This window comes from Mus caroli, unplaced genomic scaffold, assembly GCF_978045245.1.
Source record: "Mus caroli unplaced genomic scaffold, Mus_caroli_1 scaffold_8, whole genome shotgun sequence".
NCBI lineage: Eukaryota > Metazoa > Chordata > Mammalia > Rodentia > Muridae > Mus > Mus caroli.
In genome coordinates, this window is record NW_028227263.1 from 82,244,037 (window position 1) to 82,264,367 (window position 20,331).

At 45.0% G+C, this 20,331-nt stretch overlaps 1 protein-coding gene across 8 annotated transcripts in view; it reads right to left on the reverse strand.

The window, feature by feature from the left end:
* The window catches only part of Apba2 (amyloid beta precursor protein binding family A member 2), a 243,735-nt gene that overhangs the window by 22,895 nt on the left and 200,509 nt on the right, over nucleotides 1-20,331 (reverse strand). For all 8 annotated transcript variants that reach the window (XM_029480040.2, XM_085841672.1, XM_085841675.1 and 5 more), the window contains 2 exons: nucleotides 16,434-16,514; nucleotides 15,371-15,407 (listed from right to left, as the gene is read on the reverse strand). In XM_029480040.2, coding sequence (XP_029335900.1) covers nucleotides 15,371-15,407; nucleotides 16,434-16,514 — 118 coding nt within the window. The remainder of the gene's footprint in view (nucleotides 1-15,370; nucleotides 15,408-16,433; nucleotides 16,515-20,331) is intronic.

Here is a 20,331-nt window from a genome sequence, read left to right on the forward strand (position 1 = left end):
GGCTTCAGGCTGAAGGACATTAGTTTTCTCATCATAAGCTTCATTCTCTCCAGTGAAGATGGATCAGAAATGTCTACTGGCCAACGGGCATCTCACAGGCCTGCATCCTCCAAGTGGAGCACAATACAATAATAATCTCTTCCTCCCCCTCTTCCTTCCCTCACCCCACCTCTGTATAAGTGTAAGTGTGTGTGTGTGTGTGTGTGTGTGTGTGTGTGTAAAGAGGAGATGGGTATAATACTGTGTCCCATGGATGGTGCAGGGACTTCTGCCCTTAGTGAGTCTCAGCCAATACTGTGACCTACACTATGGAGGTGTCCTCCATTCTTTGGAAGGGAGGGAGAGGGACTGGGGCAGGTCTTGTCTTCTGAATCTGACTCCCACTTTCAGAAGCTGCTGCCCCAGTCCCTCTCCCTCCCTTCCTGGAGACCTGCCAGTTACCTAGGTGACCTGACCAGCTTTCTGGACCTCGATGAGGCTCACGCTCACGTTTTCATCTTTGCTGACAGGACTGTTACTTCTCACTAATCTGAGACCAGTGGAGGGCGCAGACCCTTTGTACAAAGATCGCTTGCTCTTCCTTTGCCAAACTTAGCTGACACCAGCAGAGGGCGACAGAGAGCGAACAACTACAAATGCTTGACAGACAGGTGAACCTGAGTCCCCAGAGGGCAGCCTGCCCCTGCTTGCTGTACCTCTGACTCACATGGTGCGTGTCCCCTGTGTGCAGTTGAGAGGGGTGTGATATACTATTCTTCCTTCCCTGCTGGAAGCAGCCTTTGTTTGCAGCTTAGTTAGCGAGCCTGCTGTCCTGTGCAGAGTCCTTGTGCTCTCTGTGTGACCCTGGGGTATGCACTTGGACCTGCAGCGTCTTGTCAGCTCTATGGACAGGGAAGTGCTGGGGTCTTATGGAGCTGTACCCGGTATCACATATCTCTGCCATGCTACCAGGGTGGGACAATAAATCCTGCGTGTAAGGAGTGGGCAGAGGCTGCCAGCACGCCAGCCAAGTCTGTTAAGTCTCCTGAGCACCAAACCTTCCCACTCCTGCCTGGGTGCCCCAGGGTATGGTTGTGGGGCTGGAGCACAGAGTCAAATGGGTAGAATTTTGTGTAGCTGGGAGGCCCCAGGTGCACTGCTTTGTCTGACTCACCAGCCCTGTGTGACAGCAGGGTCCCGGTCATCAGTCGTTTACAGTTCCATGAAAGCAACCTCATTATCCCATTTTATGAGACAGGCCATGTTAAGCAAGGTCAAATGGCTTTCTCCAAATCAGTATCCTGCCTGTGAGGACTTGTGATGTCATTAAACATGGCTCACCGGCCAGAGGGTGAGGCTGACAGCAGACCACAGGACAACAGAAACTCATCAGGAAGAACTGTGGAAGGGAAGGGAAGGGAAGGTGTGGCCTCAAAAGCTAAAGGAACAGGAGGAGACTGCCTGTGAGTAGAAGGGATCAGCACGCCAAAGAGAACCTTCTAGGCTAAGGCAAGAGCAGACACAAAGGTCCTGGGGTCACAGACAGAGAACCAATTCAGAAGAACCAAACGATGCCCAGTTGACCTGATGCAAGGAATGAGCCAGCAGTTGGAATAAGTCAAAGTGTAGAGTAAACACTGGCCAGATGTGAGGACTCTGGAGCCATTCCAGAGACTGTCATTTCAGGTTACCAGCCGGAGACATGGCCCAACTGCACCACTTCCTCTAGAGAGACAAACAACCGAGAGGAAAACCAGAAAGCTGCTAAGTGGGTGAGCGGCCACTGCAGTGGTCCAAGCAAGCAAGAGATGGTGTAGACCAGGAAGATGATGGGGGTCGAAAGATTTAGTCAAAATTTGCACTGAATGTGAAGTGAGGTTGGGAGGGATTGTCAAAAGGATCCGTGGTAGATGACTGGGGTGTCTACTTACTATGAGGGGTCCCTTGGCAAAGGACTGGCTTCTGGAGTGAGGATTTTGGACCATTAGCTGCAGGAGCCAGGTCACCTTCCAGGTAAAGCTCAGGAGGCCGCCCACGTTAGACGAGAGATTAAGAATGAGCTTTGAGGGGTGCCAACTGAAGCTATGGGCATGGGTGAGTCACTGCGAGGAGGACATGGGGCAAGGGGGTGGAAGGAGGCCCCAGGAACTAGCTTTGCCAGGCATCATGATGAGAAGGGGCTTGGAGAGAGACACAGGCCCATCTGTACCAGGCTGGCAGGAGGCCATCTACAAGGGGCTCCCATGTACTGGGCATCCTGACAAGGCAGCCAGCGGTGACCTTGGAGCCATTTCAAGGAATAGCAGGTGGGAGCCAGCCCATGGGGTGAAGCACGTGGGCAGGGACAGACTGTGAGCCATTCCCCAGTTCTGGCTCCAAGGAGAAAAAAGAGGATTGCAAGTGTGCAGAGATATGAGACAGACAGATGGATACAGTGGGAGGGAAAGGGGGGAGAATAGGCCTCAGATCTTGTGAGGACTATGGTACAGAGGGACAGACACCTGTTTCCACAGCCTCAGAAAGGCCACCCATCTGATGTGTCATTCTGGGGGGGAGGGGTGTGTTACTCTTTTAAGTCCACATACCAGGGTAGCCACCCAGGTCAATGAAAAGCCAATCCATGAGAAGGAGCCCCTAAGTGTGGAAGGAATCGCTTCCAGGCCGGCTGGGAAGGCTCTAAGGCCTACTGTGCTCTCCTGTTCACACCAGCTTATTCCAGAGCAAGGCTCAGCTCTGTAGCAGCTCGTTCCTCCAAGAAGCCCCCTGAACACAGTGGCCTCTGTTACTAACAGATGGCGCTACCTGTAAATCCAGGCCTGAGACAGGCAGGACTGTCGTGGACAGGGACAAGTCACGGTGATACAGTGTGGTACTTTAGAACACGGTGAGTGGCAAGGGTCAGTGGCTGCAGGAGGAGGAGAAGCCTTGGCAGAGGAGAAAAGATCAGGGCCTAGTGCAGGTCAGTCTCCAGCTCTGCCAAGGACACCCTAGGTATTAGCCTGTATCTGGGTGAATAACTTCTAAGAAAAAAGGATAATAAATTCAAAATAAAACCTGGACAAACAGGAAGGGGCATTTTCTGTGGCACTGTTTGTGAACACAAAATCCTGGGAGCTACCCGGGCATAGCCATCCTACACTGGGGTCTGATGGAGCAGCCTGGAAGGTGACTAGAGCCATGCGGGACCTGAGTGAGTGGCTAGGACCGGTGTTTAGGAGAAAGGCGTGGTGGAGAGAGGAAACCTAAGTTCTCTGCCTCTCACTGAAAGAGGGGAGATAAACTGACAATGACGGTACATGAAACGTTAACCATTGCATAAACCAAGTATGTAAAGAAACATCAAATGACCCCCCATAAAACCCTATATAAAACTTAAAAAGACTATGCTGCTAACTATATTAAATGTTATATATGGCTGTCTATATGGGGAAGGCTTCTACAGAGAAGGTAAGAGGGAAGCAGCCGGGACTGAACACCTTTATGCACGCCCTGTGTTGTGTGTTTATCTTAGACCCATGCAAGCACTTTGCATAGTCATAGTCATACTGACAAAAGCTTGGCGTTTATTGAACTAGATTTAAAAAAAGAAAAAAGAAAAATTTATTTATTTATTTATTTATTTATTTATTTAATGTATTCGAGTGCTCTACCTCCATGTAGACCTGCACTCTTGACAAGAGGGCGCTGGATCCCTTACAGATGGTTGTGAGCCACCATGTGGTTGCTGGGAATTAAACTCAGGACCTCTGGAAGAGCAGTCAGTGCTCTTAACCACTGAGCCATCTCCTCAGCCCCAAATGCTTGTTTCTAAGAATTAAAAAAAATGGGGGGGGGAGGAGAATAAATGAATCTGAATACTCATTTGTGACATAATAAAAAAATTAACTATGGCTCCCAAGCTACACAAAGCTGTCATGGGCACAGCATGGATCTGGGATAGGGTGTTATGGGAAGGGAGGAACTATAGGTCGCAGAGCCTCCCCGGGCATGGAGATGGTTCCTTCCCCCACTTGAGGCCATTTGGTGGTCCATTGCTGCTGGGCTGTGCTGGAAAGACAAGAATAAAAGCCAGGAACTCCTAACTGAGCCTCTGGGCTGCATCCTTGGCAACATCGATGCTGCTGTCTCTGGAACTGGAGCGTGAGTAGCAGAGTTAAGACAAAAGCATAATCCCAGTCCCATTGAGAATTGGAACCTGGGACGCAGGAACAAGAAAGCTCAAGTGCAAGGACCCCCGAAGCCCCAGGAAAAATGTTCCTGTGAATCATTATGCAGTGCAACTTTGAAAATATAGCATACTAGTTATTGTTTATTGAGTATAATTGCATAAAAAATTACCCCTGAATTTAGTGGCTTAAAACATCAAACACTTATTATCTTGGGACTCCAGCTATGGCTCAGCTGAGGCCTCTGGCTCAGAATCTCCATGGAGGCTGTAGTCAAGGTAATTGTGAAGCCTGTTACGATCTTAGGGCTGAACAAGAAAGACCAATTCCAAGTTCCCTGCCAGGGCTGTTGGCAGAGACTTAGGTCCCTTGCCTGCTGGCCTCTCTGGAGGGCAGCTGAGGACCATAGCACAGCAGCTTGGCTCCCTTACAGAACAAGCAAGAGGGAGAGAAGCACAAACTGCTCTGTCTATAACCTAATCTTGGAAGCAACATCCTGTTCATCACTTTTACCAGCTCATGGTCGGGGTGAGGGGTATGCATGGCAGTAAGCATCAGGAGATGGGGTTGCTGTGAGCTTTGTGCCACATACCACATGTGACTGCTTCCTAAGCTCTGCAGCAAGGAGCCTCAACCTCACCCAGACTTTAGTCTCTAAGCAGTACTTCACCTTGTTCCACGATAAAATAAATAATTGACTCCACTCCCAGGACAAAATAAATAAATTATGTCAGAATATTGGAACACACTAAGGCTGTCATGAGAAGACTTAGGAACTAACCTCCAAAGGCCAGTTGGTTAGAGGTATGGAGGCATCTATAAGCAAGCTGTCTTCAGGGCCACTTCATCAGGCTGTGACCCAAGGATGCCCAGTGATAGTCCCTAAGCCCACTGTTTATACTTTTACAGGTTGGTGGGGAAACCCACTCTATTAAACATTGCTAAAGAGAAGGAATCAAGACTTTGTCAGCTTTTCTTGTGTGCACTATAGTCAGGATAACCAAATGCCTGACATGGAGAAGTTTGTCCATATAGGAGTTCACAGAACCAACAGCCAGGAAAGGATGCTATCACAATAACCAGTAAATGGATCCAGACAATGATCATTTATTGTCACTAAAATCATCAAGAGAGATAACCAGGTATTGTGAGCTTCCTAATAAAAGATGTAATGATATTTATGAAGTTCTACCCACACAATCAGACTGATTATGACTGCTCCATATCTAAACCCTGACCATTTTCCTGGGCATAGACAGAGGACCATGCAGACAATGCCATCGGGAAGCAACCATCCTAGCCTAGGGTGCAAAAAGTGCCATCAAGTGAATGATACAGATTTACACTGTGTGTCAACAAGACTGCTATGAAAAAGAAACCAGTCATAGTCAGCTTCAATTTTCAGCATGATGCGTCCTCTGAACCAGCCTCCCTGGAGGAACTGTCTAGATCAGATGTGGGAATGTCTGTGGGGGCTTGTCTTGATTGCTAATCGAAGGAGCAGAACCCAGCTCATTATGGGCGGCACTTTCCCTAACACTGATGCTGGGTTATATAAGAAAGCTGGGTAAGCACATATAGTCTTTGAGCAAGCCAACAAGCAGCAGTTCCTCCATGGCTTCTGATTCAAGCTCTTGCTCAAGTCCCTGCTCTGACTTCCCTCAATGATGAACCATCACCGGCAAATGTAAATCAAATACACCTTGTCTCTCCAAAGTTGGCTTTGGTCATAGTGTTTTCCTCACAGCTACAGAAAGAAAATTAGAGGGGAAAAAGATTAGTGCAGGATCTATAAGAGATAGAAGAGGATTATAAAATCTATCAACCAGGCTCAGTAGGGAAGCTTGTTTAGATTTCTATTCAGAGGGACACCATGCATGGGCAAAAGCAAACACTAGCTGGCACCAATGACACAGAAAAGATTGCTAGCTTTATTTTAGTTGTGGCAATGGTATTGAAGTTATTTTTAATAGAGTTCCTATATTTTAAAGATACATAATTGAAATACTTAAAGGAAAAATGGGATTGCTTTAGAGATCAGAGGAGAAAGCAGATAGAGGTTGAGCACCACAAGTCGTAAAGAGGTGGTGACTGTGAGTCTGATGCCGGCGACCATGCAGGGTGAGGGGGACGGATCTGTTGCTAATTTCTGTAGGTATGAAAATTTTATGATAAAGTAAAAGGATGGGTCTCTCAAAAGGGTGGTGCTTTATCTTTAACTAGTGGCATTTCCTACTATTATTATGCAACACTGTTCCTTATTTTCTACTCAATTCATTGAGACAAGAAGAAAAAGAGACAGGAAACAGGAAAGGAGGATGGAAAACATTCTAATTTGCAGATGGTAAGATTCCATGCCAGGAAGAAGCCAAGAAAACAAATAAGAATGTATTTTGGGCTGAAGGAAAAAAAGAAATCTAAGAAAATTGACTGAACCAATGGTTTAGAATTTAATATAAAAAAATCAATAACTTTCTTTGTACTTACAAACAAGTCAGAAAAATGGAATGAAGCAAAAGATAACATTTATCAAAACAATATGTGGGATAAAATACCAAAGAATAAACAAAAGGGATATGTGTCAGAGTTTATGAACAAGCTTTAAAGATAAACCTGTTTGACCTCATGGGGCCAGAAAGCCTCTTTGGGCTGGGATGATGGATATCTATCTGTAGAACTGATGCTCTCCTTCTAACTAGATAAATTTAATGCACACCAAATAAAGATGTCAAGAGAAATTTGTGTGTGTGTAACTAGACAAGCTGATCCAATATATATATATATATATATATAGATATAGATATAGATATAGATATAGATATAGATATAGATATAGATATAGATATAGATATAGATATAGATATAGATATAGATAGATAGGTGGGGGGTGTACATACACAAACACACAGACACACACAGCCATACAAAGTCTCCAGGGAAGGTCTGAAAAATGGGGACAGGAACACACTATACCATGCTGTAAAATGCACATAAATCCTATGTGTAAAGCAGCCTCAGTTGGAACCTAGTGAGCCATCCCTGCATAGATTCAGAGCCAGAAACACAGCAAAGGCAGGGCTCTCCACCAGTGATGTTCTGCCACAGCTAGTCAACTGCTTGGGTGCATGGCGCTCCATATGTAACTAACCTCTGTTTGTATCCATATGCCAAAAAATTGCAGATGAATCGAATTTAATTTTTTAAATCATAAAAGTTCTAGATGAAAACTTTTAAAAAAACAACATGAACAAGATAAGGATTACGCAGACCTTAAAGACTGAAAAAGAAGGAGATTGATCATTTGAAACCATAAGAATTTTGGCAAAGTAATATGTAAGAATGTATGTGTGGTATGGCATGCGTGTGAGTGTGTGTACACAGGTGTGGGGTATGTGGGGTATATGGGGTGGAGTGGGGTTGGGGTGTGAAGGGGTGGTGTGTGTGTGTGTGTGTGTGTGTGTGTGTGTGTGTGCGTGTGTCAGAAGAAACCAAAGCTGGGTACAGTTGTTCATACCTGTGACCTTAGCACTGAGGAGACTGAGTCAGGGGGCTTACAAGTTCAAGGCTAGCCTGTGCTACAGGGTGAAATTCTGTCTAAATATAGAAAAACAATACCACCAAAATATAGATAAGCATAACCCAGGAAAACTTCCCAATGAGCTCACTTCCTTTAAGTGAAAAAGTAGCACAGATCCATAGGAAACACAAAGGCCAATCCGGGGCTTAAGGCAAGCACTGGTCAAAGTATAAGAGCATTCAGCCTAGGAGAGTGAGCCCTGCAGAACTAGCATAGGACATGGTGACCGTCACCAGCAGATACAAATCCCAACTTTCAGTTCAGACAGCTGTGGACTGAAATAACCTTTAACTGCATGTGAACTGAACCTGTACAGCAATGTATTCTTGTCCTTATCCTCTCGACGCTATAGCATAATAATCAGTTATACAGCATTTACCTGCGTTCGGTGTTCTATGTCACAGAGAGGTCAATCAGGTACACATGAGTATGTACACCACAGGGTTCAAGCATACACTACACCATTTACTATACAGAACTGGAGAATCTGTGGAGTTTGGGTATCTGGGAGGAGCTTTTGGATCTCAAAGGGATGATTGTATGTTAGGGATTTGTTAAGACCATGGATCTTAGTATTCTCTCTCCACACAAAAGGGGACTGTGACAGGTGAGAATGTGTTAACTAGCTCAGTTGTAGAAATTAGAGCACAATGTATTTTTATACAAAAACCATGTTGTACACATTTACAAGCACATTTTCTACTTTCCAATTATCCTCCAATAAATCTTGGGGGGCGGAGGGGCTAGATCCTATAGAGCAATGGACAAAGGGTAAGGTTTTTGTTAGTGTAGTTTTGGGGGTATGTAGATGTGTTCATGTGTGTATGTGTGTGTGAGAGAGAGATATATACTTGAGGGTTCAGACACTCAAGTGTGCATATGGAGGCCAAAGGTCAATGCCAAATGACTTCTTATGCTGTTTTCTACATTTCGGGGAAGGGCCACTTGCTGACTGACAGCTTGAGGTTTCAGATAGATTAGCTGGCTGCAAGCCTCCTACTCCCCAGGATTTGCCTATTTCCAGCAGCCCCTTCCTGCTCTCTGAGACTGGGGTTACAGGCATATGCCACTGTGTCTGGTTATGTGGCTGTTAGAGATCGCAACTCCTGCTCTTGAGCTTGTGCAGTAAGCAGCTGGCCACTGAGCCATCTCCTCGGCCCCACAGATGCTATGTTAACAATTTGGATCTGAAGTGTCCCCCAGAAGCCTTTGCACTAAAGGCCAGGGCCCCAGCTGATGGCTCTACTATGAAGCAATAGAACCTTTAAGAATGAAGCATAGTTGGAGGAAATGAGGCTATTTATTGGGGTGTGACTTTGAAGAGGATTTGGGACCTTGAGCCTTCCTCTCTCTCTTTCATCCTAGCTGCCACAAGGTAGACTCTTGTCACCTGCCCACTGTCATAGTGTTCTACCTCACCACAGACCCCCAAACAACAGAGTGAACCAACCGCAGACTGAAACATTTGAAACCATGAGCTAAATGAATCCTTCCTCCTTTAAGTAAATCTTAATTACTCTGTTACAGAAACAGTGTTCAGGAAAGGCTGAGGAAAGGAGATGTAAACCAAGCATGGCAATCTGTACCTTAATCCCAGTATCTGAGGGACAGAAGCAGGGGGATTATGACTTTGAGGCTGACAGGGGTTACAAAGAGACTCTATGGAAGACACAAAACCAGAAAGGATGGCAGGAGGGAGGCATAGACGGCTTAGCTTAGCTTATGAACTTAGAACATAGTGTTTGACTTCACTTCTGATGACTGATATGCATGTGAAATCAACATGATGCCACTGTATACCTAGTGTGCAGGTTAAGGTCATCTAGCTGGATGGCACAGTCTGGGCGAGTCAGCAATTTATCAACAGCTGTTAGAGCTGGTATGGCTTGGATATGAAGATTCTCACTGAAAGTCTTGGTCCCCAGAGAGTGATCAGTCACTGATTGGGGGTGACTGGATCATGGTGGTCTCTTACCCAATCAATGGATCAATTCACTAATGGGTGCATAATCTGATGATATCACTGGGAAGTAAAGAAAGCTCTCGGAAGTGGGGCCTGGTTAGAGAAAGTAGGTCTTACATCTCTCTGTTTTGCCCCTTCCTGTCTGCCATTCATGCAGGGCCCTCACAGGCCCTCTACAATGGAGCTGGGAAAGCATGGTCTGAAAGAGTAACACAAATTAAATGTTTCCTCCCTTAAGTTGTTTATTCAGGTATTTTGTCACAGCCACATAAAAACTTGGCACATTGGCCAAGAGCTGTGTCTATTGTCCCCTCTTGCAAGACACTTCAGCTGTGTCCATCAAAGTTAGCATGCTCTAAAGTTGACATAAGCTGCGAACCCTGATTTATGCAGGACATGTTCTTATAAAACAACTCACATCACAACAGAGGACTGTTCACTGCTGCCAGAAACCTCCTAAGAGTTGGTTTGTAATGGGCTGGTTAATATACCATTGCCCATCCATGGTTTATGCCCTGGGTGACTGATTAAACAGCCAGCTGGATCTGAACACTATCCAGCATTTACCAAGAAAAGAAAGAGCAAGGTGAAGGCCCTATGTGGCCAGTGCAGTATCTATTTGAAGGGAAGGTCTGTATATAAGCTGGTATACATTCAGGAAGTTTCAGGAGGGAGTCAAAGGAGAAGGGAGTCCACTGAAGAGAAGACAGGATCTGGAGGTTCTGATATTGTACAGATACAAAAGGAGGACATTCCACAGAGATTTCTAGAGGGAATTTAATTTCACCTATGCAGATCTTTGCCTGAACCAAACTCTATCTTAAAGAAAAATTTAAAGCCCCATGTAAGCAATAAAAGTTCCCATTATAAAGCATGTATAATGCCCGTCATTGATTACTAGTGAAAAATTGATCGTGTTTGTAAAAGAGAAAAGCTGTTTGCTTTCTTAACCCCTCCCATGACCCCTGTGGTTCCACAGAGTCACCTGACCCCTAACCTGTCAACACTGCCCCAGAATCATGCCATCGCCAGAGCCTTGTCCACTCACAGTCAAAGAGGACACCTCTATTTAGGAGTCTTCTTTGGACAGACTTGCTCTAAGTATTCATTTTAAGAGCAAGTAAAACCTTGGATCTAAGCACCCAACAAGGTGGCTTTGTCATATGAAGACCCCTGAGAGAAGGAAGGTTTAAAGGGCAGTCTCAGTTCTAGGACCAGAGGCCTCAGACACTGGAGTTCCCATTCTCTCACATGGACAACATACAGGCCAGGCATAGCCCGTATATGAGTTATAGATGGGCTATCAATGAACCCTAGTCCCCAACACACAAGGCCAAGAACTATGGCAGGGTGAGCCCAGAGCTGAAGGTAGGGAGTTGGGATTGCAGACATCCCACAAGAGCTTCAGTTCACAAGAGAACTGTGTGAAGAATGAAGTATGAGTTTTAGATCTTTGTATTTTGGACCAAACAAGCCACTGTTAGGTGCCATTGCTTGTGATCAGTGCTAACCTTTGGGTTTTAGAAAACACATGCATGCTAGATTCTTACATAAGATTTTCCATAGGGTGCAACTCTTGACACATCCTCTACTCCTAAATTTGTTGCTTTCAGCCAATGATTCCTGCAGAAGGAGACATCTGGAAGGCACCTTCTATCTTTCATCACTTTGGGAAGTTTCTAGGAATCTCTCTTGATATCTGCAGGTTCTTTTCCTGTGAACTCCTTGAAACCTGAATGGTGCATCTTCTGGAAGCATCGCTTTCCTCTCCAGGGGTGGCTGCACACCGGCATCTTAGCATGAGGATGAAGAGCTGAGATCAAAGCCCAAGTTCCAACCCATTCTGCTACTCCATGTCTGGTGACTTCAAGTCAATGACTCTCTCTCACTGAACCTGCTTCTTCCTCTGTGATGGCACCTATCTCTTATTGCTATTACAGTGACTGAAGTGCTGATATATTGGAGCACTTAGATCACTGGTGCCTGACTTAAGCTAAGTACCTGTTGGGTTTTACTTACCTTCTTGTACAGATATTCCAATCTTTTTATCCACTCACTCTATCTATCTATCTATCTATCTATCTATCTATCTATCTATCTATCTATCTATCTATTGAGTGCTGGGATTGATCTGGGAGTTTCATATGCCAAGAATGAGTCTTATCACCAGCCCGCACCCTCAGTTATCCTCATGATTGAGGCACTATGGTTAGAAAACACAGGCTAAGAACTAATAGTCTCAAGAACCTAGACATGGCTCTAAATCTAGGCATGGCACCATGCTTCTTCAGCCATGGACCATCAGCTACATTACCTTAGCTTGACCGTGCCATAAGACAGAAAGTCTATATTCCTTGTAGCATTACTGGTCATGTGGCATGATAAAGGCATAGTACACAGCACAGGGTTGGGTCACACCATGTCTAGCTGTGCTGGCTAGGATTTTATTTTGCTTTTTATCAACTTATACAAGCTATAGTCATCTGAGAGGAGGGAACCACAATTGAGAAAATTCCTACATAAGATTGGCCTATAGGCAGGCCAATGTGGGGCATTTTCTTGATTAATGACTTGATATTGGGGGAGGGTGTGTGTGTGTGTGTGTGTGTGTGTGGTATAGATGTGCCCCATTGTGGGCAGTGCCATCCCTTGGCAAGGTGGTCCTAGATGGTATAAGAAAGCAGGCTGAGCAAATCAGTAAGAAGCGTTCTCATGGCCTCTTCACTTCTCACTGTGTTGAGTTCCTGCCCTGACTTCTCTCAGTGATGAAGTATGGCATTAAGAGTTGTAGCTGAAATAAGCCCCTTTCTCCCCAAGTTGTTTTGGCCATGGTGTTTATCACGTCATAGAAATCCTAATTAAGACACATGGTCAATGTTAGGATGAAGATGCTCTTGCTTGAGTTTCGACTGTTGTTCTCACGACCCTGCATTTCTCAGTTCGCTGGGATTTCTACCACAGTTCTCTTCAGTCTAGAAGGCTGACATGCTTACTAGCTGGAGGCACTGGGTTAGCAGATTAGGGCTTGTTCAATCAACACCTCCTCAGACCTTCCCTGCAGCCACAGAAAGTCGAGTTCACAGTTCCCAGCTATATGCCGGTGTGTGTGTGTGTGTGTGTGTGTGTGTGTGTGTGGTGCAGATGTGTTCATATAGGCACATGCGTGTGGAGGTCCAAAGTCAACACTGGGCATGCTCCATGATTGCATTTCACCTTATTTGAACATGAGAGCCAGGGCTCATCCATTTGGTTATGCTGGTGGCCAGAGTTCCAGGGATCTCCAAGCCCTGGCATTACAGACATGCATCACTGCACCCAACTTCTTACATGGGTGCTGAGGACCTAAACTCAGGTCTTCATGCCTACATGACAGGCACTTTTAACAACAGCGCCACCTTCCCAGTTCCTTTACTTGTGCTTATTCACAGAAATGCTTTAACATAAAGGGGGAGACACCAAAGGTGGTTTGGGCATTTCCCTTTCTTCTCTCTGTTGGAATAGAAAGCAATGGCTAGAGCCATCCAGACAATGAGGTTACAAGGCTGAAGACCAAGGAAAGCAAGGATGCTAATCTGACACAGTCACAGAATGATCAGCAGCTACCAGCTAGACCTCTGCACACCACTCAAGTGCTTCTCTGCTATATAAGCAAATGTCAAGCACGGCCTAGAACCCAAGTCCATCCCAGCTTGCAAAGGCGTCTTAACATCAGATGGCTCTCGTAAACTCCTTCATTATAGTGTAGGTTTTTCTGTGACCTTATCACTATCTCTTTTTGTCATTTTATTTATTTATTTATTTATTTATTTATTTATTTATTTAATGTAAGTACACTGTAGCTGTCTTCAGATGCACTGAAGAGGGCATCAGATCTCATTACGGATGGTTGTGAGCCACCATGTGGTTGCTGGGATTTGAACTTCGGACCTTCTGAAGAGCAATCGGGTGCTCTTACCTACTGAGCCATCTCACCAGCCCTCTTTTTGTCATTTTATAGGACTTTTGGTCCATGAAGGTTTTGGTGGGTATTAATTATCTCCTACGAAGGAATGGGCTTTTGATTATGGTTTCCATAATTTCATGATGATCGATTAGTTTCTCTCCTAAATTAGGATTGATTTTTGAGTTGTCCACACTGGTGTGAGCTGTTCACAAGCATTTTAGACCATCCAAACTATCATGAAAGCTTTAACTCATTCTGATGCAGTTAGAAATTCCTAAGTGGTCCAGACACACAAGCCTTTTAGAAAGCTACAAGATATAGTCAGAATATGTGGACAGCTTCCAGAACACATTCCTCCCTCCCTCCTTGTAGAGAGATAAGACTAGGGGCTGTCTGCGGTAACTATGCCCTCTCCAGAGACTGAAGGTATTTTTTAAATGAAGCCAGAATTTATTGATGAGTCCATTTCTTAGATCCATAAAACTCCATAGCCCTGAAGGGTGTGACTGAGTCGTGCTCCCCCTTGCTTCAGTCCAACAAGGAAAATGGGACAGTTTTTCATTGATGTTGCCTCCTTCCAATCAGAACCCAATCATAGACCACCATAGAGTAACAAGGAGGGTGGGTGTGGTCTCTTCCTGCCAATCATTAGACCCTGGAAAACTACAACCAGACAAATTGCTACAATCATGTAGCTTGCTGTGTTCTAATGCAAAACAGCTTGAGTCAGTCAGAACCAGAAAAAATACATCTACAGCCACAAGCAAAAGGCTGGGCCAAACCCATCTGAGCCTATATGCATTGGGCTACGAGGAGTCCAGTCTACTTAGGTTTTAAATATGAGTTCTCACAGTTAAAACCAATTCTCTTCCAAATTAACTGGCATTAAGCTGCTTATAACAGTCAACAGAGTGAACCCGTTGAAACCGGTTAAGTCTGGTTTGAACTCATTCTTAAAGGAGAACTTGGAGGCTTCTGTTGTTTACCACAAATATAAAGCAGAATGGGAAAGGTTTAAGGCTGTTTCAAAGATCCATTTACTTTGTTCCTATAAATATTCATAAGAATTAATTATCAGCTTATTGAAATAATTAATAAAACTGACATTGTTTATTACAGCACATTAGAAGCAGGAAAGATTCTCCTGGCTGAGAAAGGGCCTACTTACGGGGTTATTTGCTCTGCAAGGGACCCTGTGAGGAAAGCTGATACATGCAGACCACTGTAAGTCACCTCCATCAAATGCCAAGCAGAAGTGCCTCACCCCAAACACTATTCAGAACCAACCAAGTCTGCCTAGGTCTTTATAAAGTGCAAACATGCACTGATAATCTTGATAAGGGTGGGAGGAGAAAGTGCAAGAGGGTGTGAAAAGGAAAGCCTGCATTCAGATGTCATTATAACCATGCTGATGGAACATAGATCATAATGAACTGCATACATAGACACATCTCAATGCATTAATCCAGCCCTCAGTGTCATCTGTGATGCAGTTAATGAGGGCAAGACACATACATAAATGGTCCTTACTGTCCCTTGCATCAAACCAGGCAGATGAGCTGGAAACCCCTCTCCCATAGTGGGCTAATGCAGAATCCAAAGAGCCAAATGCCCAAGGGCACTTTCTTGAGAAACGGTGCTTTTCTGGAAAGATTCTCAGGAGAAATCCATGAACAAAAGGACCATTCACTTTGACATAAAGTGCCCCTGCCTCCCCAGTGATGAGATGTGAAGTCACTTACCAGCCACAAAGCTTGGAAATGATGCCACCTTCTTTGTCTGTTGGGAAATAACAAAGAGAATGAACATACTGATTGCAAAAGCTGACTCATAAGAATCTTCTCAAGACATGTACACCCCAGGCTGAAAAGGTCTAAACCCATATATGTTTCCAAGAACTCAGATCATCCCAGTAGTGCCTTATATGGGAAACAGGATGCTGAGAAGGATCACAAAAGCCTGCAAGCCAAACCTAACTTAGCATGTCATGGTTAGAAGAAGCCTAAAGACAAGTTAGCGCAACAGTTCTCAAACCACCAGGCATGAGAATTACCTGGGCATGTCTTCAAGACCATAATAAAGGAGAGTGGATGCCAGTCCATTGGTGATCACAATTATTTCAACAGGACTAGAACATCTTGCTTCTACTACCCGAAAAGAGGCAAAGTAACTTTCCTAAGCCCTAATTTGAATCACATGACCATATTATTGGTTTAGAACCGTGGCACTCAATCAGGATGTTTTTTTCCTTAAGGACACATTTAAGGTCAATATCTGGAGAGGTTTTGTTGTCATAACTGAGGTGTAGGGTAGTGGCTGCTGGTATGTGGTCAGTGGGGATGCTCATGAACCACCCTAAATGACAATGACTCTGCTCTTGAGAAATCCAGGCTAACCTTGAGTTTCTACTAGATCGGGAGCACCAGGGACCCCAATCCAACACTATAATCAGGGAGTACCAGGTATCCCAATACAATCACCAGGGACTATCAGAGATCCTAGCCCAACCCCATAACCAGGAGTACAAGAATGTCCACACCATTATCAGGAAGAAGCAAGGATCCCCATACCATGGTTCCCTGCATTATCAGCAGTGCACCAACAGTGCACAGTGCAGCTGTGAGTCCTCAGGATATGCCCTTCCCCTCCTCCCATGACAGGGCACCCAAATCTCTTCCTATGACAGTAGTCCCAGGCTGGCTTGATCTAGACTCTCTCTCCCCAGAGATGAGATGACCATACCACAGCCGGCAATTCCATCATGAGAACTCTGGTCCAGAACTCTTATCTTTGGAAGAAAATTACCTCTGGGATGTTGTTATTGTCAGTGGGCCCATTGAGATCAGAGCGCTGCTGCTTCCTTGGCTGCTCTAAGCCATTGCAAACCTGGAAACCAGAGAATTGATTATGTTTTTATATAGTAGAAAAATGAACTCAGATGCAAAACAGAAAACTGGATATTCAACGAGACCCAATCTTATAAATACCTAGATGGGAGTACACGTATACAAGTGCCCAACTGTTATGCCATTAATATGTATATACTTTTACATTCCCCAAATGTTTACATTTTATTGTTTACTATTATTTTTATTTTAATAAAATGCATACTTTATCATTGGAATTATTTTCAGTGTACAGTTGAAGGGCATAAAGTGCATTAATATGGTAGAGCCAGCCATCTTCACCATCCATTGTAAGGACACACTTCGTAATACAACGTTGGAACCTGGGATGGAGAGACTGCTTGGCAGTAAGGTGTGTACTGCTCTTCCAGAGATCCTGAGTCCAGTTCCCAGACACACAAACACAGCTGTCTTTAATTCCAGCTCCAGGGGAATGTGACACTTTCTTCTGGCCTTTGTGGGCACTCATAAAGATACGTACAAATAAATAAAAATAAAAGCAAATGTTCAAAAAATAACCCACAATCTGAGTCCATGCGACTACAACCCTACTCCACAGTCCTCTTCGCCATATCACCTCCATCCACTTGATTTTCCAGATCTATGAATTGACCATTTTAGGTACCTGGGATGCATGGCACTATATAGTATTATCTGTTGGCGACTGGCTTGTTTCACTTAGCATAATGTCCTCAACACTCATCCACGTTGTATTACCAGAATTTCCCTTTTGAAGGATGAACAGTGTTCCACTGTATGTATGTGATGCACTGTTTTATGCACCCATTGAAGGCAGCTTGGGCTGCTTCACCTTTCGACTCTTCCAAGTAGTACTGCTGAGACCTCGGGTGTGTGAGCATGTCTGTGAGACTGTTTTCTTAGACCTACAACCACTGAATGAGATGCTGAATGCACTTGTTTTGTTTTGAATGAATACTCTATAGTATTTCCCATGGTGGTACATTCCTTTCGCATTGTTCCAGAGTTAAATAGTGTTAGGATAAATCAAGGTTCTCAGGTGAGAATAAATGCAAATGAGCCAGTCTACTATTACTACCACAAAAATGCCATAAAGCATTACATCTCTTCTTAAAATATGATCTCAACCCATAACTTCCTTTATTTCAAACAATATGATTTAATACTTAAGATATGTACTGGCTGGTTTTGTGTCAACTTGACGCAGCTGGAGTTATCACAGAGAAAGGAGCTTCAGTTGAGGAAATGCCTCCATAAGATCCAGCTGTAAGGCATTTCCTCAATTAGTGATCAAGGGGGAAAGGCCCCTTGTGGGTGGTGCCATTTCTGGGCTGGTAGTCTTGGGTTCTATAAGAGAGCAGGCTGAGCAAGCCAGTAAATAACATCCCTCCATGGCCTCTGCTTCAGCTCCTGCTTCCTGACCTGCTTAAGTTCCAGTCCTGACTTCCTTGGTGATGAACAGCACTATGGAAGTGTAAGTCAAATAAACCCTTTCCTCCCCAACTTGTTTTATTGGTCATGATGTTTGTGCAGGAATAGAAACCCTGACTAAGACAAGATATATTTCTGCATTTCATGTTTTACACCAGGCGGAAAACAGAAGCAAGATCCAAGATACTGAGGTCACCAACCTAACCAAATAGCTCTGGGGAGCAGCATCCTAAGTCATGGGACTTCCCGGAATTAACAGTGATTGGTAACATGATTTCCAAAGGAATAACAGTAAACAGTAATATGATCTCCCGGAAATAGTAGCACACAGTAGGATGCTGACACGATAACCCAGTCGCAGGAGGTCGTTTTTATACAACAGGGCCCCTCATTTCTGAAGGGGCGGGGTCTCACTTGCTTCAGTGACTGCCACTGTTTCTGGCAACTGCCAGCCTCATGAGGTGTGTAAGGAATGTCTCAGGGTGCAGCTGTCTATCCTGCCTATCCTGTCTATACTGCAGGTTCTATACTGTCACCTGAAGAGGTTCTCAACCTTCCTAACGTTGTGACCCTTTAATACAGTTAGCTCCTCATGCTGTAGTTACCTCCAGTCATAAAATTATTTTTGTGCTACTTCATAGCTGCAATTTTGATTCATAATATAAATATTGGACATGCAGACAGTCTTAGGCAACTTCTGTGAAAGGGTCATTTGACCTCCAACGGGGTCACAACTACAGGTTGAGAGATGCGGGTCACTGTGGTATTCTGCTGATGGAGTCCACTCCTCTGGTGGGTTTACAGAAAAAGAACCAGGAGCCACCCACTGGCATTTACAGGAACAAGCATGGGCCCTCAAACAGTTAGAATGACTCTTGTCCAATCTTTCTCTGCTCTACCACAGGTTTTACTAGATTTCAGAGGTGAGGTGGGTTAAGAACCAGGACCTGAGGCTGCTTATTGAGGACAGGGAAGATGAAGAGGGTGTTCCTCCCACATCCTATGACTGTGACAGACATCCCAGACACCCTGCACGTAACCTGTCCTCCTACCGTAAGGAAGTACTAGGACACAATTGGGACCTGGGCAGGTCTAGGATCTAGCTGGTCCATTCCTTCCCTTGGCCCTTCTAGAAGCCTGTGTTAGTTCAGTCTCTATTGCTAACAATGTGATACCCAAGACTTGGGTATGTATTAAAGAAAAGGTTCAGAGAAGTGGAGGTCAAGAACATGTATATTTTGGGGATGTCACAAGGCAAGAGAAAGGGAATGGGACAAGGAATCTCTTCTGATTTCTCTTTCATAAAGCCACCAGGATCTAGTCATGGGGACCCTCTACCTGATAAGCTTATCTAACTACCTCCAAAAGACCCCATATAGTTGGTTCAAGTGTTGCCAGTTCACCGGCCTCATCTCTTCTTTTCTTCTTTTTCTCCCTCCTTCCCTTTCTCCTTCCTTCCTTCCTTCCTTCCTTCCTTCCTTCCTTCCTTCCTTCCTCCCTCCCTCCCTCCCTCCCTCTCTTTTTCTTCCCTTCCCTTCCCTTCCCTTCTTCCCTTCCCTTCCCTTCCCTTCCCTTCCCTTCCCTTCCCTTCCCTTCCCTTCCCTTCCCTTCCCTTCCCTTCCCTTCCCTTCCCTTCCCTTCCCTTCCCTTCCCTTCTTTCCTTCCTTCCTTCCTTCCTTCCTTCCTTCCTTCCTTCCTCCCTCCCTCCCTCCCTTCCTTCCTTCCTTCCTTCCTTCCTTCCTTCCTTCCTTCCTTCCTTCCTAGGCTGGCCTTGAACTCAGGGATCCATCTGCCTTTGTCTCCCAAGTGCTGGGACTAAAGGGATGTACTACTACTCCCTGGTCTGTTTCCAACCTTTTAATACTTTAAAATGAGGTCTAAATATGAATATATAGATATTGAAAGTAGACCCAAACCACAGCTGTGCTTATCCTTGACCCACATGAATTCTTAGGCCTGGCCAGACCACACAGGTGAGCTCCAGCCTTGCCCTTCTGTCCTGGTGCATTCCAGGGCCAGCATCTAGCTTGCCAACACTGCTGGAAAGTTTCTTCCCTTCCCAAATGCCCTTCAGGAATACAGCCCACTCCTCTTCCCACAGTAGGTTGCAATCACTAAGGATGTCCGCAGAAGTCCACCCCATCCAATCCCATGCCAGCCAAGCTGAATTTGTGGACAGTGCTGGCTTCTACAGGGCTGATAAAGAATGACTAGGGACAGGGCTCCGAAAGGAGCTGAAAGAGCCAAGCTTCCATTGATGTGAGGAGCCTTATCTCATGGCCAAGGCTGACCAGGAGAAAGACCCCAAATAAGGGGGTGACACCCCACTGGGATGTCACCTCCACTGTGGATAGGATCTCCCTCCCTAAGGGAAAGTCTAGCTGTGG